The sequence below is a fragment of the Halichoeres trimaculatus genome, unplaced genomic scaffold, assembly GCF_033239565.1.
Source record: "Halichoeres trimaculatus isolate MK-OKI-2021-1 unplaced genomic scaffold, fHalTri1.1 fHalTri1_scaffold_4, whole genome shotgun sequence".
Classification (NCBI taxonomy): Eukaryota; Metazoa; Chordata; class Actinopteri; order Labriformes; family Labridae; genus Halichoeres; species Halichoeres trimaculatus.
Genome location: NW_027437182.1, coordinates 4051466 through 4079245, shown reverse-complemented (window position 1 = coordinate 4079245; position 27780 = coordinate 4051466). Strand labels below are relative to the sequence as shown.

Here is a 27780-nt window from a genome sequence, read left to right as displayed (position 1 = left end):
CTGTTTTAGTGACTTCCTGTTGAAACGGCAAATAAAGACGGCAGATTTAGGATGTAGCCATTTTGCAAGTACACAGAACGTTAATGCTTTAGAAAAATGCTGCAGCCGAAGTTTATTGTTGAATCAAAGAGCTCAAAAGCGGATTACTTTATTTGCTGCAGTGCCTCCAACCACGGTGGCATCCATCAGAGAGCCGTGATCCTGCAGAGCCAGTGCCAGGAATACCTGAAGAGAGCCGAGTACGCCATAAAGGTGAGGACTCAGGATCTGTTTGGTTTCTCTGGAGTCTTGAAGTCATATTGGCTTTTCATCATCAGAGTCAGTTCTGCAGACATTTAGGTTTCTGCATGTTTTCTACGTGTTAACATGAGTCTTCTCCTAATTAAAAAAAATTAAGCTTAGTCATTTTAGGCACAAACATTGGAAATCATTTTGCAGGTTTGGTTTTGATGTGGGTGAAAACTTTTCATAATACACCAGATGTACCTTTTGTTCTGCCCGGTGTGTTTTGTGAGCCACTGTGAATGTTTGTGTGCAGCACGGAGGTATGTACATGTGGGTTGCAAAGCACAACATGGCCATGGCCAAAGAGAGGATCGAGCAGCTGAAGGGCTGCGCCATGGACCTGAGACGGATGGGACAACCCAACGACAACGTGGTCCAGATGTAAGAAACTCCTCTGGGTCACTTTTCATGTCATGATTAGTGATTGGTAAAAATACAACAGATCACTTTGTTCTTTTCCCTGCGATATTGGTTGAAAATTGAAAGAACACAGCCCCCAGATCTGAATTATTTACCTTTAAACATTTAGTTTTTATCCTCAAAATGAGGGAAAAATAAAAATTACTAGCAAAATAAATCCAGGTCCTAACAGCATGGTAAACTGCCCTTCATCTTCATCTACACCTGTAGGGTGGAGATGTGTAAAGACCGGCTGAAGTGGGTCCAGAGCTTAAGACCTCTGGACCCAGACCTCCCAACAAGGAGCCTCCAGAACATCATGCGCTGGATTGCACAACAGAAGGTTCGTGCATTTGGTTCAAATTCACATCTTGCGCATCTTTTTATCTGAGCACTGCTGACTTGAAACTTGAGCTAAAAACAGAGAAATTTGTTGCTTTGTTCCTGGGACTTTTGGAAACACTAACTGCCTTAAAGTGACCTAAAACTGGATTAGCACTCACTCACCAACACAACAGGTTTAAACACCAATTAAAACGTCATTGAACTGGATTTATTGTTGTCTTTTTGTGAAGGGCATTGTAAGTTTCATTCTTTCAGCCTTTTGACAATTTGGATCCTGTAACCTTGTTTCTGTCAGTTTTTTGCATTTTAAGTTGGGGCTGAACACTTCTTTGAAATGAAACCGACGTTGCATTGTTTTAGAAAGCAGTCATCACGTCCCAAAGGCTGCAATTAAAAAAAAAGGTTTCATGTTCACAGAACTGGAGGGAATATAGCCACTTGTAAACGTTCTTCCTTGTTCTCTGACAATCCTTTGTTTCCATTTATATTTCTGCACTTTAGTTTGTGTTTTGTTACCGATAAAAAAGTGCACTCCACATGTTGACATATTTCAGTGTTTGGGCCAGAAATTTGGTCTTATTTAAATTTCTGCACTTTATCTAGTGTGACATTCATGGACGAGAGGATTTATTTTTATTTTTCATATTATTTTTCATACCAGGCCTGTTGTTCTGCAGTGCTTTTCTCCTTTCTCTGATTCTATTTAAGATTATGAATGATAACTATATAACACATTTACAAGGCATGAGGTTAAATCAACTGGTCAATATTCTGCCATGATTGCTAAATTAAGATGTGATTCGCATCAATTAAAGCATCAATTCATCTCATTTCATCATAATAAATAAATAATAAATAAATAAATAAATAAATAATTAAAATAAAATAAAAAGATAAAAAATAATAAAAATAAATAAATAAATACATACATAAAAGTAAAGAAATAAAATAAAGAAAAAATGGCATGCTAAATACAAAAAAAAAAAAAAAACACAATTAGGCTATTTTCCAAAATTGTCTAGCCCGTCTAAAAATCTCTAAACATGATTTTTTTTTTATCAGATGGGATTTTATCCTGCAAACATCTTGCAGAGAATTCACACACACAGATTTTGATTACTTCCCTTCGCCCTCAATCTTCAGTTTAGACATGAAAGCATTCCTCTGCCATGAGCTGTCATAATTTGCATGAAGTTGCCAAAAACAGGGCAATTATCTTTGACATTAACAAGAATGAGCTCTGAGGAATTTAGAGAAGACACAAAGAGATACAGATAAGTTTTAAAGGGAGGTGCAGGTGAAGTAAAAGGTTTTGTGTTTGTCTCTGTGGTAGATTCCAGAGATGTTTTTGGAAAACTAAGTTGCAGAAAGTTTCCAACTTGTTGCCCTGCCTCCCCCTGCTGGTGCAAACTATGCAAATAAATAGATGGATTATTGCACATATTCTTTAAATATGTATATTGCACTGAAGTTTATTACTGCACCTGTTGCTTAATTGCTTTAGGCAGTGAGTCCAGAGTTGCAGAGAGTTTGATGGCCACGAGCAGGAAGGACTCACCTCTCTATCTGTTTGATGTTTTAGCATCTGATTAAAACCGCGTCCTGGGGAGACGATCCTGCAGCCATCGAACAGCAGATGATCAGCCACCAGAGGTTCCACAGCTCTCTCCAGAGGAACCCCGAGGTGGAGCGGGCCAGGGACGAGCTGGTGGGCTCACGAAACAATGTGTAGACATGTAGCTCTGATAGAAAAGCCAGACTTTTTTTTTCTCTCTTTGTTGGATCTGGAAAATCTTCATGCTCCAAAACTGCAGCAGAAACACAAAATCACAGACATCACCCTCACCAAAGAGCCCGTATTTTTAAAATATATATTAAAAAAACCTTATTGGAATGTGTTTTTTTGTCTGTTTTGTTTAAAGCTGTGTTCATTTCTCACATTTAAAAAAAGCAGCCTGCGTCTCAATCACATCAGCTTTACTCTCTGTCCCACAGCTGAAGAAAGGAGACAAAGGCAATCTTCACGCTCTGGACCAAGAGTGGGACAGTTTACAGGTAAAAGGAAGAAGAGATAAACTCCACATCACCTCATCCCTGATGAACTTTTCACAAACTTAATTCACTTTTTCTTTTCTGTGCCAGAAACTGTCGTTTGGACGGACCCAGCAGCTGCAGGAGCTGCAGCAGATCATCCAGGAAATGTCCAAAGAGATCATGTGGGTGAACGACAGAGAGGAGGAGGAGCTGGTGTTTGACTGGGGAGACAAAAACATCGACCAGTACATCCCCAGGAAACAGGAGAGCTACTCGGTCAGTGGACAAGACGTTCAGAGACCTCCATGCTTTGGGGACCTGAGCTAATCACGGTGTTTTGGAGCTTGATTAACATTCTTGGCAAACCTGTGCGCCTAAATTACTGGAATGCCTCTTTATGTAGTTACTCTTTATCTCATGAGGGAGTAATCTGTGGTAGATTAGATTTTGGCAGATGCAGTCAGTCATCCACTGATCGGAGCTGCAGTGCTGCTCCAGCTGCACCCTGATACGTTTTTTTGTATGTGTGTAATTTCTGAACTTCATCCTGTTTGAACAGAAACTGTTGAGCTCCCTGGAGCACAAAGAGAGGGACCTGAAAAAGCTGAAGGGCAAAGTGGACACACTCCTGAAGAACAACCACCCAGCTGCAGACAAGATCGAGGTGTGGACCCATCCAGTCAAAGTGTCTTTATGCATTTTATGAGGGTGAAAGTGGGACCTTTGTGTTTTAATTTTGTGCGTTTGTGTCATTTTAGGCCTATAAGGACACTCTGCAGACTCAGTGGAGCTGGCTCCTTCAAATCACCAAATGCATCGACACTCACCTGAAGGAGAACTCAGCTTACAGCCAGGTAACAGGATGAAGGGTTGTACTTTAAAGCTCCTGTGAGGGAATTTTAGTTTGTGTAGATTTTGGCGCCCCCTGTGGACAAATTCTGCAACTTTTTCTAGTTGAACACACCACTAACTGGGAGACAAGTTTGAATTTTAAATATATACTTACCTTAAGTAAAATAAATCCTTGAAAGGACTTGAAATAATTTAAGCTGCAAGCAGCATGAGGCCCTCAATTTAAATTCAATTCTAAAAACTTAATTTGTGGCAATTAAAAGGTACACAGAGCAGTTACAGAAAAAATAAAACAAATATTAGGCTTTACACGATCACAATTTTTGGGCCGATCACCGATCAGTGAGTATAAATAAACCGATCACCGATCCGATCACGTGAGGAGCAATATTTAAACTACTTGTTTATTGACATATATACTCATGTGCTGTTTCCTGAGTATCAGTCTTGCCATGCCCCAATCTGACTGAGATACATGTGTTAAACATCAATGACCTCTGGAGGGCATTAAAGGACTGACAAGTTCAGTTAAGTTCAGTCTGGACAATCAAAAATATAACCCAAGACAAAAATAATTAGCCCAACTTATAGTAATTAAATTACTTTATTGTAATTAATTACTTTCCTGTAACAAGTAAATACTGCAAATTAAGGACAGTAATGCTGCCTCAAACAAACTGCAGCATATCAATTAAATTAACAGTCACAGACTGTAACTCTAGTGCAAATTAGGGCTGTGTATTGATAAGGTTTTAACGATTCCAATGCCTTATCAATCCCTGCTTATCGATCCAATTCCTCATCAATTCTCTTATCAATTCTCAAAAATGTGGACACACCCCTGCATGTCAGCGCAAATCTCTCTGCAGGTACATTATGTTGCTTCGCTCATCAAAAGATAGATTTATGCTGAACAGAGGGTTCAACTCGTGGATTAGAGGGAGTTACAACGCAAAATGGGACTTTACTTTCCCCAGGTAAGAGTCAAACAACTCCCCAAGCATGCAACACGTCTCTGTCTCTCTCTCTCTCCAGTTAAATTGATGTGGATCGCCCATCTGCGTCCCGTCTGCTTCTCCGCAGTCACAAACAGGATGAGCGCAGCCGTTTGTCAAAAAATACTCAAAGGGCGCGTAAAAATAATAAAAGCCATTGTAGAAAGTTGTGCTCGACAAAGCCAGCAGTGTGCCTGGACATATCGTTGGCTTCTAATCCCTCCAAGACCGACCATGTCAGTCTGAGACCCATCGAGAACGGGAGACCCCGAGACCAAGACAAGACCGAGACCAAAGACTGCCAAGGCCGTGACAAGACCGAGACCACAAAAAAGTGGTCTCCATACCAAGACCGATCTCGAGAACTACAAGCCTAATTCCCGCATCGTCTTTTTTGGTGAAATATAGCCACACCTTGGACCGTTTAGCGCGAGCCGGTGACATCTCTTCAACTGAGAGGTCTAGCAACAACAACAAAAAGCACATGGAACGACGTCACCGTGCATTGCTCGTGGGGTGCGTTCGTTTGCTGTGTTGGCACACCCCGGGAGGAATCGATAGGGGAACCGAAATGGAGTTTTACTAGCAATTCCAAGGAATTGGTTAACTGCAGACCCGGTTCCAAATTAGAACTGGTTATCGATGCGCAGCCCTAGTGCAAATAGAACGAAGTTGCCTCAAAACATTCATATACTTCCACGAAATTAACAGTTTTTTAATCATTAATCATTTGCTCTGGGATACAAACAAACAAACATGTTGATGCTGTGAAACTAGTTTGGAGTAAATGAGACAGATAAACATGACCATGACGTCATTGATTGATCGGTGATTTATGACATGACGCCCGATCCTGATCATTACAAAAAATGCCAAATATCGGCCGATCCGATATAGACGATATGATCGGTGTAAAGCCTAAAAATTGGTGATAAAGTCTCAAATTTTCAAGGTTTTATCACAAGTCAGGGGACTTTCTGGTAATTCAGATGTCTTCTATCTGTAAAAAGAAAATGAAGGGGATTTAATTATCCAAAAGGGGCTGGAAATGGCATGCAACTGGCCTGTTTCCTGTTACTATTTCAAGCCCAGGACCCCAACAGGTTGGTTGAGGTGAAGATTTAGGATAATCTATACGGCAGTGCCTCTAGTGGTAGTTTCTTATAGATTATCCAGTGAAATTACCACTGTGCAGTAATACTTTTTCCTTTTCTACTTGAGAAGCAAATAACAGAATAAAAAAACTATTTAAAATTTATGCAGCCTTTTTTATATTTCCATCAATAGTTCTTCAAAGAGGCCAATGAGACGTACGGCGCCCTGCAGAAGGAGCACGAGAGGGTTCATAAGGTGTTCACCTGTGACAAGAACACGCCTCTGGAGGACCTGCTGAGGCTCCTCAAGGAACTGGAGGTACATCGGCTTCTTATGAATAGGTGGCTTTAAAGAAAATTTTTCATTGTAATACTAATATCATTGTTTGTTTGATTTAAAACCAGAGAGAGAAAGAGAAAATCTTGGAACACAAGAGACAGGTGCAGCACCTGGTCAACAGGTCAAAGAACATCGTGAGGCTGAAACCCAGAAACCCAGAGGAGAAGAGCAGCAGCCAGGTCATTGTGAAGGCGCTGTGTGACTTCAAACAAAACAAGGTAGAAATTCTAATGATGCATGTTCACACGACTGATGCTTACAATAACGCAACATTTAATCAGAGGGAATGGAAGCAAATGTTTGCAAAGTATAACTGTATTTAAAATCAATGCAAAGACCTGAACGGATGTGATGATTTCCAATGTTTATTGTGGACAATATTCTTTTGAAATCCTAGAAAGATACAGAAATGGCTGCTAATGTCATGATGAGACAGATGTAACAAAAAATCCCTGCAAAATAGCTCATTGTCTCGTTCCCTTGATGCTTTACAGAAAATCATCTGTAAGAATGATGAGGCGATTCTGAAGGACAACAGTCAGCGCAGTAAGTGGAACGTTACCGGCCCTGGAGGACTGGACATGACCATCCCCTCTGTGTGCCTCATCGCACTGCCACCTAATCCAATCGGCATCAGTCTGGCCAACAAGTGAGACTTTTTATTCAAACAATAGGGCTACATACAGTTAGGGGAAATAAGTATTGAACGCGTAAACTTTTTTCTTATTACATTTATTTCCAAAGATGCAATTCAAATGAAATTTCTACCAGACATTGGTATTAACTCAAATAAACCACACGTGAAAAGAAATCACAACGTTCAGGTCCATAAATAATGATTATGTGGAATTAAGTACGATAACACAGGAAAAACGTATTGAACACACCATGGAAAGGCTGAATACTTTGGCAAGGAAATGCACTATACCACCTGAAATCTGTCAGTAATTATTACTTCAACTTCCAATTAGTGCAAACCAACATCAGCTGGGCTAGAGCAAATTGATTGTCCTATAAAAAGGTTGTTTTTCACCAAGCAGTTAAATACCACACACCTCATGATGGGTAAAGGCAAAGAGCTCTCTGAAGACATTCACAACCTGATTGTTGCTCAGCATCAGAATGGAACTGGTTACAGACTTATATCAAAGCACCTGAATATTCCAGTCAGCACCGTTGGAGCCATTATTCACAAGTGGAAGAAGCACCACCTTACCATCAACAGGCCACGCACAGGAGCTCCTTGAAGATTTCTGACCAGGGAGTCAGAAAGATAGTCAGAAGAGGACTCAACCAGCCAAGGACCACCCTGAAAGTGCTCCAGAAAGACTTGGAGGCAGCAGATACAATTGTTACAGAGAAAACAACAGGCAATGAGGCAATTGAGTTAATACCAATGTCTGGTAGAAATTTTGTTTGAATTGCAGCTTTGGAAATAAATGATGAGAAAAAAGTTGACGCATTCAATACTTATTTTCCTTATCTACAAATAAGTACACTACCTAGTTGCTTTGCAGGTTGCAAGGGAAGAGCTGTCTTGATCAATGAAAAGTAGTGTTAAAAAGACGATCCCCTCTGCAAAAGTCATGAGTTTAGGACTGCAAGTGATGGTGTTCGACCATCCCAGGACAACGATTCTGGCTACAGGTGTGATCAGCGTCTTTGGAATAATTTCGAATGTTTGATTCCCAGGAATGACCAGTACTACGAGACCATCCTATCCATCTGGAACCAGCTCTACATCAACTTGAAGAGTCTGGTTGCCTGGCAGTACTGTCTCCTTGATATCAAACGTATCAACTCCCTGGTAAATCATGAACAAACCACTAACTGATATCTTAAGATGTTTAAGTTCACAGCTAGGGAACTGTTTAACATTTCTATAAAATCTGTGTATGTGTGTGTGATCAGCGGGCTAATATGCGCCCTGAGGAGTACCGCCAAATCATCAAGAGTCTGGAGATTCACTTTGAGGAGTTCAAGGTGAGCTGCGTGGGCTCGGAGATGTTTGGAGACGAGGAGAAGAGGAGCATAAAAAAACAATTGGACGAAGCCAAGGGCCACTATAAAGAAGAAGAAGTGGTGAAGGTACCTTGTTCACCGTTCAAGTCCAAGCCTCAGGTGCCAACATCCCGCAGCTTAACAGAGCTGCACGCGCTCAGACTGAGGCTGGATGGTGCTGAGGACACCCTGAGTCAGCATGTTCATATCTGTCTTGGAGACGATGGGGTGAACGACTGTGGCCTGAAGATCTCCCAGTTAGAGGTAGACACACGGAAACTCGCGAAACACACAGAACTGCAAATACTCCACACTTTAATGAGGTGCAACTGTTTAAATGTGTTTTTCTTGTAGTTAATGCAGAAAGACGTGGACATGATGCGTGAGGAGTATCTACGCCTGAAGGATCGTATCATGAAGGAGCTGGAGGGTATGAAGGATTCAGATAAAGCCCAGTTCCTCCGCAGCGAGATCGGAGTCATCGACCAAAGGCTGAACAGTCTGGAGGGCAGCTCATCGGCGTATATGCAACGGTCAGTGTCCAAAATGCAACTCTTCGTCTGTCCCATAGAGACGGAGTTTAAGTATCTAAGATTAAAAATGTCCTGAAGACTTTGATGCACCAAAGCAAAGGAGGAAGTACGTCACTGCTCTGCTGTTATTTTGCAGAAATTTGAAGGAACCACCCGAGCTGCCGTCCTTATCACTGACAGAATACGTGCTGTGTCATGATTTCCTCTTCTTCTGAATTATGTCTTCCTCTCTGGTAGGCTGCGGGCTCTAAGGGACATGCTGGAGAGTGTAGCTCGAGGTGAAGACATCGTGAAAGTTTATGAGGAGAGGCTGACGGAGAAAGAGACCACCTCTCTGACTCCCAGTGAAGTGGAGGAGTATATTCTGGTGTTGAAGGTATCTCATGAAATTGTCCAGTGATATGTTTGTGATATTCTCACTGTCTCATGTTTTAGTTTGACCTATCCTGACGCCCCATCCTGGTTGTCACATTGAAGTGTTTTTTTTGTGTGTGTCTGTGTGTTTCTGATGCACAGAAAATGAAATCAGATCTGGATTTGAAGAAAGACGTTCTTTCCTCCATGGAAGCTGAGCTGGCCAAGGCAAGCCACTGGAATGGCCAGGTGGGGGCGCCCTTCCACAGGTGTGACATGATGCTGTCCAAATACACCGAGCAGGTGAACCTGCTGTCAGACCGCTGGAAACGAATCCTGGGACAGATCGACACCAGGTTGGTTTCTTTCTCTTAGATCAAGCGTTGCCCATTGGCAGCTTCTCCTTCTGCATCTTAATTATGACACTTGTTTTTCACCTTTTCTAAACAAAGACATGAAAGCAATCTCAGTATCAAAAGATGCGACATGATGAAACCATGTCTTCTTTTTCAGAGTCCAAGATCTGGAGACGTACAAGCCCCAGCTGCAGCAGTACAAGCAAACCAGCAGCTCGCTGAGTGACTGGATTGATGCAACAAGAAAGACCCAAAACAACCTCCAGACCACCAAAATAGAGAGCATTGAGGCCCTGCAGCACCACATCAACAGCCAGAAGGTCTCATCACGGCACTTCAGTCCAACTCTCTGTGTGAGTCAAGTCAGCAGAAATCTGAACTCTTGTGTTTGTGTTTTTCAGGCCCTGAATGCAGAAATCAAAGCCAAGCGAGGGACACTGGACAGTGTGCTGAAGGACAATGATGTCTGTGTGGTTTCTGTAAAGGTAAAGAGGCTGACACTGATTTATCAGACTTGAACTAAAGAAAATAAGTGATTAATTAAAGGGATATTCTGATTTTCTGGTGTAAAAGGATTACGAAACAGACCTGAACTCTTACACCTCTGGTCTGAAGACTCTGCTCAACATCCCGATCAAGAGGACAATGCTTAAGTCGCCATCAATGGATCTGAACCTGGAGGTTAGAAAACTAATTTCAAAATGGACTGGCTAGTGAAATATCTATGAATCTGTGAAGTTAAGTAAAGTGATTTCTGCTGTTTTCCTCTCAGGCGACACAACTGCAGACTCGTTACATGGAGCTGCTCACTCCGTCCAGCGACTACTACAAATACCTGGGAGAGCTTCTCAAGAACATGGAGCTCAGGGTAATCATGTTGTAGATCAGGTCCTCTATAAGGCTGGGGGATATGAGACAAAATCCTATCACAATATTTTTTTACTCATCAGTCGTTATATTTATCTCCATATAAATCAAACTTTTTTGTCAAGCTTAAATGCTCCATTGCTTAAATGTGAATTGTGAAGACGTCAGAAGGAGGTGATCCGGATCACCGTCTGGATCCAGGATTTTTCAAAGGATTCTTCATCATTGTGAGATAGGGCTGTTTGTTATATAACTCCACCATAAATGGTTAGATTGCTTTACAAAACAATACAAGACAAGATCACTGTAATTTCCGACAGATGTTTAAGTACGATCCAGATCCTGGCAATATTCTAGATACTAAGATCCAGAATATGAAATATGTACTGGGTCATCATAATTTTCAACACTGTCATGTAACACATCATCGTACAAACCTGCAACTAACACCAAATTGTAGCTTAGCGCGTGCTATCTGCTGTCACCATGGAGAGTTTGGGAGAGCAAAGTAGCATAAATGAAAAATGAAGTTTGAAGCCATAGAGGTGGAGAAATCAGATGTATAAGTCACAGGATGTGACAGCTGTGTCCAATGTGGCACGTGCCCTCTGCCGTGACACTGAGGCCATCATTGTACACATGAAGCAGCTGGTCAGTGCTGTGATTGTAAATGCCCTGGCAACAGGTCCAGAGGTCATTCAGTGGCTGTGGGGCTTCAGCTGTGGGGCTGCTGGCAGATGAAGAGGGAGGTTCATCTCCTGCGCTCTCCAGAGAGCGCAGGAGATGAACATGCACAGTTGGAGACTAGCACAGCCAATGAAAGCACTAAGCCCCTAATCAAAGCTCAGAAGTGGAGTTTTTAAACAGGTGAGGGATATGATAGACCAAAGAGCAGCTGAGGCTGGAGGAGGAGCTGAGGACAGCCAGACACGATAAAGAAGAAGCCTTGAGATCCCAACAGGGGCACAGTGAAGAGCTCTCCTCCCAGATCACAGCCCTCCAGCTGCAGCTTCAGACCAGTGAGTGCAGCAATGTAGATTACCGCAACCTGGTCTCAGAGCTCTCCTCTGAGAGGGAGAAACTCAAGCTGGAGGCTGAGAAAATACAAAAGCAGGCCACAGAGGTACAAGTTTGACTCTTAGTCCTGGAATGATCTCGTCTTTCCAAATCCAATAAGTAGCTATCACTGTATGTAGGCAAACACATGCTTACATGCTGGACCACTTGGTAACTCTGATTTGAACACATACCTCTGTATGTGTTTGAATAGACTTTCTGCTGTTGATTGCCTTTGTATGCTGTTTTCCAAAGTGATCAAAAATATCATTGATGTCATCATTTGCTCAAATACTGTTTGATTAATGTTGTTCATATTCTAGTTCTTCCTTTTGTCTTAAAGAAATTCTTTTGCAAATGTGTGAAATCAGCATGAATGTACTCCTCATATTCTTGTGCATCAGGATTTGCATTCATCTACTGACATCACATATTTGTGCTGTTTTGCACATTTGCAGAATGATTATTAGACTTTTTTTAGTCTCAAAAATCAATAGTAGTAGCAATAATAGTGTTTGTGTACCCAGAGTCCTGACGACTGCACGGAGAGAACATGCAAACTCCTTCACCACGGCAGAGGCTGGCCCTTTGGCCAATCTGGGAATCAAACCAGTGACTTTCTTGCTGTGAGGCTGCAGCACTAACTGTTGCGCCAGCATGCAGTCCGATCATTCTGATTGATTTTACAATATTTCTTGTACTCTAAATAGATTCTGTTATCCCGAGGCCAAAACGGACTGATGCAAGGAACAAAATGTGCCGTATCCGTAACCTTCCCAGTCTTGTAAGACCTGTCCTAACTTATCAAAGTAAAGGGTATTTTGGAGGAATGAACAAAGACCTAATCATTTCTATGTGTCAGTTTCAGTTTTAAAAAATAACTTTTGTATATTCAAGTGTTGGAGAGAAATTTGGCAAAAAAAGTAAACACGCACTAGCCAAGATGCTATGATAAGATTTCTGTGAGTCATTGTCTTAGGTCCAGGTCCTGTTAGGTCCTGTTTTGTTTACTCAGTAGTTTTATGCCATGAAGTGCAGAAATGTGTGATTTTTATCCGGATATTTTTATTTTATTTTTTGCTTCACTAATTTTTTTCTGTGTGCTCTCTCTCTACTTTTCTCCTCGTTTTTCTGCAGATGACCACCAACACATCAATCCAATCCAAGTACAACGACATTGTTTCTGAGAGGGATGATCTGTTACAGAAACTAAAAATGTCTGAGAACAGAGATCTCAAAAGGCTAGAGGATGAACTCAATCGCAATAAGCAGCGCCTACAGGAGGAGATTGACAGGTTAAAGAGAGATGTAGCTCATTGGAAAGATCAGTATGTAAGTAAGCAGGAACTGATCAAGCAGTATGACTCAGATAAGGACCGTCTGGAGAGGGACAAGAATTCACTGAAAAGCGAGATAGACAGGCTGATGAGAGAGCTAAGAGAGCTTGAGGATTCATATAAGAATAAGATGTCCGTCATCCTGATAGAGCTTAAAGACACGACTGTTCTCAGACAAAGCATGGAAGCTGAACAGAAGAAACCGAAAGAAACCCCAGCCCTAGATGCATCCAGTGTGATTTTTGATGGAGTCCGCAAGAAAGTCACAGCAGACAAGCTGCTTGACCTTGGTATTTTGGATGAACCAACATTTGACCAGCTTGCAAAGAGGCATAAAACTGTACCCGAGGTATCTGCAGACAAAAAGACTAACCTTAAAGGCACAGGCCCAATTGCTGGGGTAATGATCGAAGGTCAGAAAGGTCCAGGGACTGGACATGGACCCCTCTTCAAGATGACATTGACAGAAGCCAAGAAGGATGGTCTCCTTTCATCAGATATAGTTGACCTGCTGCTGGATGCTCAGGCTGCCACTGGTCACATCATTGACCCCAGGACCAATCAGAAGTATACAGTTGATGAGGCATGTGATCTTGGTGTGGTTGATGACAAGGACAGAAGGAGGCTGTTAGCAGCAGAATCAGCAGCGGTCGGATTTGGTTCACCAACAACAGACAAGCGCATCTCTGTATTTGAAGCCATGAGGAAAGGAACCGTTGACAAGAAAACAGCCCTGCGTTTGCTACAGGCTCAGGAGGCTACAGGAGGCATCTTAGATCCATCTATTAGTGTGTTCCTTCCAGTAGACATGGCCATTGAGCGCAACCTGATTGATGATAGCACAAACCGAGCTATTAAAGAGAACTCTAAGCAATACATAGACCCAGAAACTGAGGAGGGTGTAACTTACAGGGACTTGAAACAGAAATGCAAGGTTGAGCTAAACACTGGCCTCCTGCTCCTTCCTGTCCATAAGAGGTTGGATTCCTCCAAACTTGTCTTTGAGGGTGTTCGTAAAACTGTCACAGCTAAGGAGCTGCTTGACTGTGGTGTTTTGGACAAACTCACATTTAAAGATCTAGAAGAGGGGAAGAAAACTGTCCCTGAGGTGTCTTTGGACAAGAAGGTCTTCCTTAAAGGAACTGGATCCATTGCTGGTGTGGCGGCTGGACCTCTAGGCAAAATGTCCTTTTCAGAGGCAAAGAGACAGAAAATCATACCTTCTGAAATAGCAGATTTGCTTCTTGACGCCCAAGCAGCCACAGGTCACATCATTGACCCAGTGACCAATCAAAAACTCACAGTAGATGAAGCATGTGCCAGAGGGATGGTGGACAGCAAGGATCTAGACAGACTCTGGACAGCAGAGGCTGCTGCTGTGGGCTACAAGGATTCACGCACAACTAAGTCTCTGTCAGTGGCTGAGGCAATGAAGAAGGGATTGGTTGATAAGAAAACCGCGTTATGTCTGCTGCAGGCCCAGGAGTGCGCAGGTGGCATCCTAGATCCAAACCTTAGTGTGTTCCTCTCCAAAGACATGGCTATACAGCGCAACATCTTGGATAGCGACCTCTCCCATGCTCTAAACAAGCAGCCTGAGTATTACCTCGACCCAGACACCCAAGAACACACTTCCTATGTATCTCTGAAGAAAAAATGCAAAGCGGATCCAAGAACAGGACTTCTGCTTCTACCTGAGCCGAACAAACCTGTGCCCAACGAGTCAGGAAAGTCAAGAAAAAATACCCGGATAAAGACAAGAGTGATCATCATCGACCCAGAGACAAACAAAAAGATGACAGTACATGAAGCGCATGGCAAAGGGTTAATTGATCGTGACACCTTCATCAAGCTGTCAGAACAGGAGAGTGAGGGGGAGGAGATCACCATCACGGCTTCAGATGGATCCACACGCTACCGGATTGTTGACAAGAAGACAGGAAGAAAGTATGACCTCACAGAGATGATAGAAAAGGGTGTGATCAGCCAGTCTGAGCTTGATAGGTATAAATCCCATGCTGTTACCCTTACCCAGTTTGTACATATTTTATCAAGCAGGACCAAAAGACGAACAGCAGCACCCTCAGCTAACCTGTCACTACTGTCTAGGTCCTCTAGGTTCCCATATAGAACTCCATCTTCCCTGTGGTTTTCTTCAGCGACATTTACATCATATTATTCTTCTAAAACTTCAGCTTTCTGATTCTCCTGTCACAATAACTAGCACAGGTTCCAGTTTATAACAGGAGGGTTTCAAGACCCAGAAAACAACTGCAGAAGAAACATACAAGATGCTTTGAAATTAGGCTGGCTGGATGAAAGATCTGCCCAAAAGCTCCAAGACGTCAAAAGTCACACAAAGAACCTGACATGCCCCAAGACCAAACGGAAAATCTTGTACAAGGAAGCTCTGGATAACTGCATGTGTGAGAAAAGCACTGATCATCTTTAAAGTATTTGGATCAAAGATTAAGTGTTTTTTGTTTTATGTTTTTTTGTAAAAATCTTGGTTCCCCAAAGAGGTTTGGAAATGCCACGTTCTTGCATGCACTAGTAACATCCTACCTTTGAATGTAATTTCTATTAAAGCTTTGCATTAGTATCATAACATTTTCATTTGACATCTAAAATGTCTGTTTTTTGAAGGGGGAAAATGCAGGGTGGGGTTACAAATACTGTCATACTCATATTTTTATGTAATCTGTCATAATCAACGGTTTCTACTGATAAATGCTTCAGGTTTTGTAACTCAGTATATTCAAATAAAAGAGTCTTTTACTCACACTGCTGTATGCCTGTTAATGTTTGTGGTTTAATAAAATATGGAGATACTTTGAGAGATATCACAGATATTCTCCAAGTGATTATGAGGAGCTTAACTTTTCCACTATGTAAAATGGTACAAGTGAATACTATTATTTCACCTCAAAACCAGATAATGACTCATAAGACTGCTAAGAATACACATCTTCAGTTTGGTCCAGTTCAATTCAAATGAAATGTAGTAAGGGCTTGATTTTATAATGATACATCACTGTATCTGATTTCCTGGCTAATATGAAATGCTTCTACAAGGCAAAGTATAATATAATTGTCAGCATCATCATTAGTATAGAAGCGTATTTAGGACACAACTCAAATGGAAATGAAAATATGAAAAAACAAATACAATACAAGAAAAACATTGCAATTTCAAGAATATTGGTACAATATTTGAGTCGTAATTGAAATTAAATTTCAAATATCTAATCATCATTTTCATCTTTGAGCCTGCACTTCACGTGACATTATTGATATCAAAAACAAAAGGCAATAAAGAAATTACATTTCATTTAAGACCAAAGGCACGATATTTGAGTCAAAATGAAAATTAATTTCAAATATTCAAATATCCTTTTTATCTTCAAGACAGCTCTTTCAAATGAAATGGGTGTTTGCATTTTAATTTCCATGAAATGGTCCGCCAAGTACTGGGCATAATTCAAATTAAACTGCAAACGTGAAAAGGAAAATGGAATAAAGAAAATACATTTCCATTATCAATTTCAGCAAGCACAATGTTCGACATAATCCAGATAAAAATGAAAAGATGATTTGCATTTTTATTTTCAAACCAGCCTTTAACCAACATGAAAATGAAACGGAAATGTGGACTCCTTGGTTGTTCATCATCCTCAACAGCAGGTGGCAGTGTGTATGTGCCACACAGCAATCAACCCAACAAGTACTATAGTAGAATACCAAGAACCCCCAACTGACTCAGAATCAGTTCAGCACAGTGTGATTTGTTCACCGAATCATTCAGTAGTCTCCGCAGATCATATGAACAACAGCCGTAAGAGTTGTTGCGCAAATAGAATTATGTTCATGTTCACGAAATTTTTACCTCCGCCACAGGGTTATGTTTTTGGGAGAGTTTGTTTCTCTGTTGTACAACATAACTCAAAAAGTAACAAACGGGTCTTGATGAAATTTTCAGAAAATGTTCAAAACGGGGTAAGGATGCCGTGATTAAATTTTGGAGGTGATTCGGATCATCATCTGGATCCAGGATTTTTCAAAGGATTCTTTATCATTGTGAGATAGGGCCGTTTTCACCATTTGTGTATTTACTGCACGATAAATGGTTGGATCGCTTTGCAAAACAATACAAGACAAGGTCACCATAATTTCTGACAGATGTATAAGTACAAACCAGATCCTGGCAATATTCTGGATACTAAGATCCAGAATATGAAATTTGTACTGGGTCATCATCATTTTTAAAACTGTCAGGAAACAAATTATCTTACAAACCTGCAACAACACCAAATTGTAGCAGACAGTCTGCTGAAGTTTAACTTAAAGGGGACATATCATGCTGATCCGTGATTTAATACTTACATATAAAAAAATAAAGTTGAAAACAAGACCTTTCACCCCCTGAATTTTCAAAAAATGAGATTTGATATCCTAGAACGAGATTTGAAGCCTCTGAAAATAGGTCATTGACATTTGGCTTCGAGATTTCATCCGTCATGACCACATGCAGATCTTTTCTCTTTATTGGAGTAATCTGATAAAGCAGCTCCTCCTCTGTGATGTCAGTTAGTCACACAACCGCCACCGAGGGATACACCCACCAAGAGCCGACTGACTGAGTGCTGGATGCAGGGACTATGCTCTGCTGAGCAGCTCGGCCTTACGTGATTAATTAGCAGTTAAAACACTGTAGTTCAAGCAGACGTCGTAATACTTGTGAGACTGTGATATTTGCATGCTTGTTCTGACATGCACTGAGAACCTGGACCACAATAATGCTGCAGTAATAACATAGTGACGAACTGACGGTAGAGGCGATCTTTAGACTACACTTTCAGCATGATGGATAAAACAGACAGAGTAAAGTGAAGGATCAGAATGGAGCCCTGTTATAGAAATAGTTTATTGGTGAAGTCTGCCTATATTTCCACGTATAAACTATACATGTTACAGTACCGCTTTGACTCAGCACACTGAAGCGTCCTGAGATGATCTGTGTCCAGGTGGATTTTCTTCCTCCTGAGCTGCAGAACCGTCCGGGTCTGACTCGGGGTCCTATACAAAAGGACGTATCCTACACTCTGCCATTTTATTAGTGCTATCAATGCCTTACGGTGAAGTTTTGGCAAACAGCAAACTCGCTCGGTCTGCTCCATTCAATATGGCGATTTTGTAAATACTGCCATGCTGCAAAAACCGCCTCCTGGCTCTACCCCTTCCGCCCCTCTGATAGAACTGACCAATCAGAGCACAAAGGGCTGTGACGTTGCGAGGTTACTGGAGGTCATTCTTGAAACGGAGCGTTTCAGCGAGATCTTCAGAATGGCCTAAAATGAGGATATTGAGAACGCTATTGTGGGGCAATGAAGGAACTAAATGACTTGTACTGAGGGCAGAAATGCTTTACAGGCATCCTAGTCTGGCATAGTGAAGAGGACAAACAAGCATGATATGTCCCCTTTAAGTGTTGCATGACAATCACAATATGCTTGGCGGAGGTCCGCGGTCCCTAAGTGCTAGTCCAGTTAAAGGATAAAATTGTTGCTTTTAGTACAAAAAACTGCTATTTTTACTTTTTTCCCCCTCAAAAAACTACTCAGGAATCATTGGGAGAATTAATAAGAAATTAGATTGATAAGCAGGATCAACAATGGCATTGATATTAATTAAATCTTCAATTCAATTCCCACCCTGCCCCTAGTCATAATGCTGCATTATATGCAACTGGAAATATGTAAATCTGCAGCTCAGTAGACTGACTTAGTGTTAAGATATTAAAATACACAATAATATCTGTATCCTTCTGCAAATGTAATCGTAGAGTTGCAGGGTTTTGTTTGTTTGTTTGTTTGCACGTCAAGAAAAAAAATTAACATTCATAAAGTCAAGTCAAACAAATGTAAATGTAACGGCACTTGTAAACGAGCTAACAGAGCTTACCCTGATGTGAGAAACATTAGCACACAGTCATAATGCTGCACAATATGCAACTGTAATGACATGGACATGGACATCCACTAGTGGCGTAGAGAGCACACGGCTATGGCAAGCCCTTTTAGCATTTAACAGCTACATTTGACTCTCCGGAATTAACATTATCGATATCAACAACGTAAATGTGACTAGTCAAAATTTGATTTTGACTAGTCAAAAATGCAGTTAGAGATATCTCTAATTCAGTTTTGACTAGTCACAATGACAGTTAGAGATATCTGTAACTCAGTTTCCACTGGTCAAAACTGAGTTACAGATATCTGCAATGACTCCCCGAAAGCTGCCCTTCGCCTCGTCACACATCCTAAATGTCACTTGCAGATATCTCTAATTCAGTTTGGACTATCCAGAATTACCGTTAAAGATATTTTAAATGTGATTTTGACTGTCAGAAATGTGTTCATGACGCTGGACATGCCAGGCTTCCATTGGATACTGACCCAAATAAACTGGAGGAGAGAAGAGAAAACTCTGGTAATTACATTTTGACTAGTCAAAATAAAAGTTTAAGATATCTCGAATTTGAGATATCTCTAACCACAATTAATTTAAAGATATCTGTAACTTGATAATAGATATCTGCAACTAAATTATGGCTATCGATAAATCTAGTTGTAGATATCTACAATTTCATTCTAACTAGGCGTAATTCCAGTTCAAGATAGCTAGAATGTCATTTTGACTAGTCAAAATGTAATTAAAGATATCTATAAATGCTATTATAGATATCTTTAATGGAAGGGGGTTGAAGATGTCTTCATTTGGAATTGTGACTAGCCAGAATGAAATTGTAGATATCTGCAACTAGATTTATGGATAGTCATAATTTAGTAGCAGATACCCACATCTCACATTGTGGCTATCCATAACTGAATTTGAGATATCTGTAATGAGAAACCCCACACACATGAATGGGGAAAGGGGCGTGATTTGTCCTAGGAGGAATTAAGTTGTGGATATCTGAAATTACAATTGTGGATAGGAATAATGTCATTGTGGATATCTGAAATATTCAATTTGACTAGGAAGAATTGAATTGTGGATATCTGTATTACTTATCCAGACTAGCTATTAAATGTTGAAAGGGCTTGCCATACACGGCGAGCTAGCTAGCATTAACTCGTCATGCTAGCAAAGTAAGACTCCTATACAGAGTCACTATCGCTACACCTGAGCGTCTCAAACTCCCGCCCCAGTCTCTATTCATGTTAATAATCACAAAACACATCATGAAAAGTCTACAGGGCAGTTATCAACCATCAAACACAAGAGTACTGAACGGGGCGTTACACACACGTACCTAACGGCAGCTCAGGAGACGCTTCATTTGATGAGGCACGTGCGGTGGCAGGCTATAACCTCTCACACTGCAGTTGCTGTCCTCACACCACCAGGTGGCAACAAAGAGACACAAATATTGCAAGCACATCAGTTTTGAAGAAGTTCAACTAAGTTTAAGTCTTCTCTAAATAAACATATTTGAAATGTGAATCATAGTTAAAACTACAGTTCAACTATTTTATTGTGATAAGCTAAGTGTTAAAAGGAAGTGTTTTTGTTTCACTGCAAGTAAGTTTATTGTGAATGTGTTTATTATATTTAGTCACTTTAAATACTAGTGAACAAATTAAGCTTAAAGTAAGTTTTTTCATACTGTGAAAGACAACTTCAAGGTAATACAAAAAAGTTATTAAAACGTAGCATATTAGTTAAACGCGACGAGCTAAAGGACAGTAAGCTACACTACAATAACTGAGTCTGAAGCTAATCAGCAAGATATTACAGTCTAAAAACCCCTGATGAAGATGCCTTAGGAAAGGCAAAAAAAAAAGGCAAGGTGTTGATTTTGCACATTTCAGCAGGGCAATTCAAAGTGCCGTACAGAGATACAGATCAACAAAACATATTAGAAGAAAACAAATAAAAATCGATCAAAAGCCAGATAAAAAATAAAATAAAATAAAAATGCAAAAACCAGAATGTCGAAACAGATTTTAAGATATATGTAAGCATAACAACTGTAGTGAAAAATTGTGCAGTTAAAATAAGATATTAAAAAGATTTGTTTTTCTGAAACCCTACATCTACCATATAGGTGGAGTCTGGGAAAGACAAATCCAAACAGTAAGAAATGTGTTGACACCCATTTAGGACCGGTCATCCCAAAGAGTTGCTGGTTCCAAGACCAAGCCTTCCAAATTAGACAGGCCTATCCACAAGACTGTTACTTTGGTTGAAGCTGAAAAGATATGTTGCCGTTTAAATACCAGAAAAATTTAGTATAAGAGTTAATCCTACACTTTAAGTTTATAGAGGGAACGCACCAGCAAGGGGAGTGTAAGTGCCAGCAGAAGCAGTTCTAACAAACAGCAAGCCATTTTGGTTCATTTATTCATTTTATGAGTGGATAAATGAATAAGTTAATAGATACAATCACACAAGTAAATGAATGAGTTCAAATAGAAATGACATTTTTTCTTTACAATTTACTTTTTTACTATTAACATTATCATTACTTTTTTAATTTACATTTTTCAATTTACATTTACATTTCTTTAACCTTTGTTAGATTATTAGTTACTAGGCGCCGCCCTGTTGGTTGTGGCTGCCAGGTGCAGCAGCTCTGACGTCTTTGTCCGTTTCTTGTCATTTTTTTGACTCTTTTTCGTCATCTTTTTACCCTACATGTCCTACATGTAACCATGGCCATATTGTTTACATGTAAAATCAGCTGTTAGCAGCCTCTAGCATGTCAATGCTAACTGGTGCAAGGCCTGATGTTTCCTACAAGGTAAGGAGAGAGAGGTGAGGACGATGTGCTGGTTTTCAGGTGTGAGCTAAGAAGTGACGACATGGACCTGTCCTTCCATCCATCGTTATTGGGAATGTAAGATCTATCTCCAATAAGATGGACAAGCTAGTCATGCTAACCCAGCAACAGAGGGAATACCAGAGGGCAGAGTAGCATCATGCTATTCACAGACATGGCTAACAGAGCTAACACCAGACACCAACTCCACATTAGAAGAACTTCACCTTCACTTTCTTACTTTTGTTTTCTTGATTGCTGCCATGACTCCTCCTGAATTTCCCCCTGGGGATAAATACAGTACTTTCTATTCTATTCTATTCTATTCTATTCTATTCTATTCTATTCTATTCTATTCCGTTAAAAGTGCTGAGGCAGCGGAACCTTTGATGTGCAGCCTCTCAGCCACCAGGGAGCGTCAAACCATAACATTACGCGTCCTCGGAGCAGTTTGACATATTTAAACACATTACCACCATAACAAGAGCACAGGTCATAACAAAACAGTTCACACACACACACACACTGCACGATCAGCTGTGCAGCAGAGCAAAGAGTGTGAGATTCAGATTAACACACACACACATGTTGGAGGTGTTGATGTGTGCAGCTGCTCCCTGAGTGAGAGTGACCTTGAGATTGAAGTGAGTGACAGATTTTCCCTCAGCAGTGGAGAGGCCTGCTGCCAGGAGAGTGTGACGAGGAATCTTGTGAGTGTGTGTGTGTGTGTGTGTGTGTGTGTGTGTGTGTGTGTGTGTGTGTGTGTGTGTGTGTGTGTGTGTGTGTGTGTGTGTGAACCTGATATCAGCCCAGCAGCTCACTCCTTGTGCCTTGAATGGCATGGGGCTGGTATTCAGGGTGTGGCTGATGGTGCAACAGGGAGGTGACAACTTGTGCTCATGTCTCACCTTCCTCCTCACCCCACCCTCCTCCTCCTCCTCCTCCTGCTCCTCCTTTAGAGACTTATTAAGGTTTAACATCAGGGAGGAGGCTGTGTGTGTGTCATCTGTCAGAGTCTGCCAACCACACCCACGTATAAGACATACCAAAGCTAGCTGAGGCACAGAGTATCCCCCCTGAACGACACACACATAACACACAGCGACATAAACACACACGATGCTAAACGCATCAGTTGCTGCAGAAAGCCACCTCCAGGAACCAGGTAGTCTTACCAAACTGTTTCAGGTCAGTCGCTCATATTTGTTTGGATAGGTAAACACTCCACTTTACTGCTACTCATCAACACCAATAAAGAGTACGCACTAACTTTCATTTGTCAATGTCTGACTTGTTTTTGGGTTGCAGGTTATTTAAAGATGCAGGTTGGATTTGCACGAAGAGGAAAGAGGTGTGAAAAGGCCAAAACTCCAGCAACACTTTTAGTTAAAAAAAAAACTTTATTCTAGACCAAGGTTCTGCAGTCTGCAGCTCTTTGACTCCTTTGCAGTGGCTCCTTGTAGCTTTTAAAAAATATTATTAAAATAAAGATTTTTTTTTTCTTACAGACGGTATTGACGGTGTTAAACATCGACACTACAACCTCCTACAACATCAACAGCCCACCAACTTTCCATACACCTGTGGCTAACCTCAAGTTTTACAGCCCCAGTAAGATAACTACATCTACAAAAAGACTAATCTAGAAGAAAATACAGATTTTAATCTTGTGTGAACAGTTTCATTTAACTAACAACATGCCAGCTTGGTATACATGCTTGATATGTGGCAAACGACAATAAATGATGACTTAAGCAATATATGATAGCATATTCAAGTATTATTTCAAAAACTTTCAAATTTTGCATATTTATTAATTTACAATTATATTTCATTTTTGCATTTTTTTTTGAAAATTTAAAATTGTTTGAAATTTTTTGTAAATTTATCAAATTTCGATTTTTTTAAAAATTTTTTTGCAAATTTATTAAAATTGTAAAATAGCATTTTTTGAATGCTAAAAGAAAAAAAATTGCAAAAAAGTAAATGTTGCTAAATAAAAAAATAAATCAAAAGCATTTATTTTTTACATTTTTTCATTTTTATTGCCACTTTTGCAATTTTTGCAATTTTTCAAAATTCTTTATTTCTTGTAATTTTTGCAATTTTTCACGACCATTATACGAAAAACATCATATTTACATTTTCATTAATTCAAAAAAAGCTTCTCACTTAGATAATATTCACTAGATTTTAACTAAATTTAGAACTGTTTACGCTTTATAGCCTTTAATTTGAGGATAAATACGATTTTGCAGCCCCAGAATGACTATAATTTAGGTGAGCTTTGAAAAATAGCTCCTATGAAAACAAAAGTTGCATACTCCTGATTTAGACCAACAGGTATCAGTTTGTGGTCTCAATGAGGACACTTATTGTTTTTGATGCCACATGTTCAAATTTCTGAAGGGCAGCAAGCGGCGTTCATCTCAGACTAATAGGTCAGGTCACTTGAGAGGGCGGTGCATGGTGTGTGTGTGTGTGTGTTCCTTTCTCTTTCTCTTCCTCTGCTTGGGTGTGGTGCAAAGTTGAAGCAAAAGATGCAGTAACTTTTACTTTAAAGGCACAGCCAGCTGCAGAAGCGTGTATGACACTGTATGAAAAATACATGTTACTTTATGCATCACATCCTGGCATGTTCAGCATTTTGTCATTTGTTGCTGTTGAGTTTGGAGCTGCAGGTGAGGATGAACTCAGGTGACCTCCGGTGCTGACTTATTATAAATTATTCTTAATGTAGTGTGGTTGGATTTAGAGTGATTAATTAACATCAGACTTGAGTTAACATAACTTTTAGTGAGACTTGTGTAACTTTGGCCTTTTTAGGACCAGAGAAGTCAAATGTTGCAGCCTGAGCTGGCTCCAGTGAAGGGAAAGGTTGAAATACTTTAAATAGTAACGCGACTGCCTGCAGGTGCATTTGGCTTTTAAAGGAAATCGGAGCAGACACAATGATTGATTTGCTTTTTAAAAAATCTCCTGAATAGTCAAGAGACTAATCAATCAACTTGGACTGCAACACCGTCCTGACCAGTGAGCCAAATGTAGATGGACATGCCCTTTACTTTGATCTGTTCATTTTAAATCTCTCTGCTTGTTCTTAACCTGAAAACGTGTTCAAAGAGTTGATGAGAAAAAGGTAGAAAAAAGTGCATGCAGAATGCATACCAAACATGCAAATTGTCTTTTAGGCATTTTTAAGTAGCTAAGAAAACCAAGAGGCGATTCTTGTCACGGCTGAAGGTTCAAAGTGACCCTTGACTCAGACAGTGGTCCCTTGAATGGAAGGCCGAGCGACTTGTTCATCTTCACTGACCTTCTCTCCGCCCTTGTAATATGTCACCTGACATGTTTTTCCACTGACACACTTCTTCTACTCGACCGGAGTTGATAGACTGATTGTTATCAAATTCTGCACTAAAGGCATGAAATTCGTTGCAGCCGCTTTCATTATTTCTATTTGATGCCATCTGGTTTTCAAAGCACAGATTCAGTGATTTGCAAAAAAGACAATTGATACACTTCCTCATGCACTTGTGAAATTTAGTGTTATTATTATTATCATTATAAAATAATGAAATCATAATTATAAAAGTAAACAAAAAACATGAAGTGACATCTAAAATATAATAATAATAACAATAATTATAATTTTTATAATAATAATATTTATAATAATAATAATTATTATTATTATTATTATTATTATTATTATTATTATTATTATTATTATTATTATTATTATTATTTTAAATTATTCTAAATCTAAATAATGAAAATAAATCCAAAAAACATACAGTAACAACTTACATAAAATAAAAATGATAATTAAAAATGATTTAAAAACAAGCAAAAATAAAAAGTTCTTTAACCAGGAGAGAGTCTGTTCAGCAGATCTGGACCATAAAAGCTAAAAGCTGCCTCACCTGAATTCTTGAGCAACACCTAATGACCTCCTGAGGTCAAAGCTCCAAGAGTTCAGGTGAGGACATAAAACGAGAGGCTGTCAGTCATTAGGAAGGTGATTAATGAGGTAAGGTTGGCAGACGAGTTAGAGGACTTTGAAGTTACTTTAAAAGTCAGTGCCGTTATTGTATCTCATTTTTATGTGCTGGTTTAAATCATTACTGTAAATAACTGTGACTTTCTTGCAGAGCTGCAATAAGGTGAGTGACTGGTAAAAAGCATGCTCTAACATTTCAGCAACTTTTTGGATTAAAAGTGTCCTTTTTTAGTGACAGTCCTGATTAAAGAGTGCTGTTTTTGTAACATTTGGTTAAAATAGCAAATGAATTAAGATTACAGTTTAACATCCCTCCCAAGTCCACAAGATGAGTTTTTATATGAAGGACAGATTCAGAAAACTGCTTCAGCTCTTTGCAGCTCTGTTTTTGGACCATCAAGAGGAATTTCTGATTATTTGGCTCTTAAAATTTTCTTACTAGGGGTGCACCGATACAACTTTTGTGGTTTTGATATCGATAGCGATCTGATACCAGTGTTAAATAATAACCTGCATGATCTACTGTGGGATAAGACTGGCAATGTTTTGGGTAAAAGGCAAAAAATAGTATATGGGATTACTGAAGTGAATATTTATTTTAACTCTGAAGTATTTAAAATAATTCTTCAGAATAGACCAAGATCTTTTCAAATGTTAACTTTTATACACTTCAGACTGGTAATGCGGCAAAAAAACAAAGCAAGTACATGAGATGTAACATTTCAAAACAAATAGCAATGAGCGCCGGTAAAAATAAAATAAAATAAAATAAAACAAAATAAAACAAAATAAAACAAAATAACATAAAATAATAAAATAAAATAAAACAAAATAAAATAAAACAAAATAAAATAAAATAAAATAAAATAAAATAAAATAAAATAAAATAAAACAAAATAAACAAAAAAGGAAGAGCGCTGTTTGCCTGGATCTGCAACATGGTTCTCTTTCCACCAATGTGGATCCAGGTTTGAGGAGCACAGATATACCGATAACCGATACCACTGTTTGGTATTAGTACATCAGACTGATTTTACCCAGAGGGAGAGTATAAAGAGAGAAGAGAGCAGGACCTAAAACACTCCCCTGAGGAACGCCATATTCAGAGTCAAAACAAGAAGATCAGGATTAATAAGTTCAGCCAGGATCAACTTGTCAAAAATGTATTACAATTAATTTAGTAAAAGCATAAACATTTGGAATTACAGTTACTTGCATAAAAATAAAACATCGAGATTAATTACAACTGCTTACATTAAAATAACATGACAATTACATTGTCTTGAGTAAATGATGACCAATGGACGCTTTGCTCAATAACAACAACGCATTTATTGAGCAACTTTAAAAACTAAGTGCTTTAAAAGAAAAAAAGCATGGCAGGAACTCAAAGGGAGAAAGAAAAAGTCTGTAAAAATCAAATTATGCAAATGTTAAACAAGACTAAATTCAAATTTTGCAGAATGGTGTGATGACACAAGGACTTTTCAACAGAGGTAGAACAATAAATCATCATTAATATGGAGATAAAAAGCATTAAGGGAAGAAAACCTGAGCAAAGGAAAAAGAAAAATCATGTATGAATAAAATTCATGAACCTGAACATGACTCCCATCATGTCTGACTTCCTGTGACGGTGAAATCTAAACAGTGAACAACATGTTGACAGATTAAAGTTCAGTCAGCTGTTTCTCTGCTGCCTTAGCTTTGGAAACTTCATGATAGATTCATTGTATAAAAACATACAATGACACAGATAGGGCCTCTATTAGACTTGCAAATAAAGTTATGTCACGTCACAGGCCGCTCCTGATACGCGCCTGCTCCCCTGACGGGCCTGGAGTGAGAGATTCCTCTGTCAAAGGGGAGGTGGAGCAGCATCGTTTGTCTCCAGGAGTCCAGTGACCCACATTTGTTCAGGTATCATGTGACAGCTCCGTTACAACCCCTCCCCCCTCTCATTCAGCCCTCCTCGTCTACCTGCCTCTGTCTCCTCACCCCCTGAAGGCATATCCATGTCAGCGCGCTGCACAGGTACACCTCTGTCACAGGAGCTGCAGCGGCCTGCTCGTCGCTCTCAGGCTGCTCTGCAGTCTGTGCTCTAA

The 27780-nt window shown here is 39.8% G+C and overlaps 2 protein-coding genes across 2 annotated transcripts in view; one reads left to right on the top strand and one right to left on the bottom strand.

Moving 5' to 3' along the window:
* slc22a23 (solute carrier family 22 member 23) overlaps window positions 1-2664 on the bottom strand; it is a 63867-nt gene extending 61203 nt beyond the window's left edge. The window contains exon 1 of the mRNA XM_074667470.1: window positions 2588-2664. The gene's annotated coding sequence lies outside the window, so the exon portion shown is untranslated. The remainder of the gene's footprint in view (window positions 1-2587) is intronic.
* On the top strand, window positions 97-27780 carry LOC141788778 (desmoplakin-A-like). The gene is made up of 23 exons (XM_074667839.1): window positions 97-252; window positions 539-666; window positions 916-1027; window positions 2612-2737; window positions 3025-3084; window positions 3172-3339; window positions 3623-3727; window positions 3822-3917; window positions 6198-6323; window positions 6410-6562; window positions 6839-6993; window positions 8037-8151; window positions 8256-8609; window positions 8700-8878; window positions 9116-9254; window positions 9395-9588; window positions 9746-9908; window positions 9990-10073; window positions 10162-10269; window positions 10361-10456; window positions 11339-11578; window positions 12649-14957; window positions 27642-27780. Exons 1-23 carry the CDS (start codon window positions 97-99, stop codon window positions 27778-27780), a joined length of 5505 nt encoding a protein of 1834 aa, XP_074523940.1.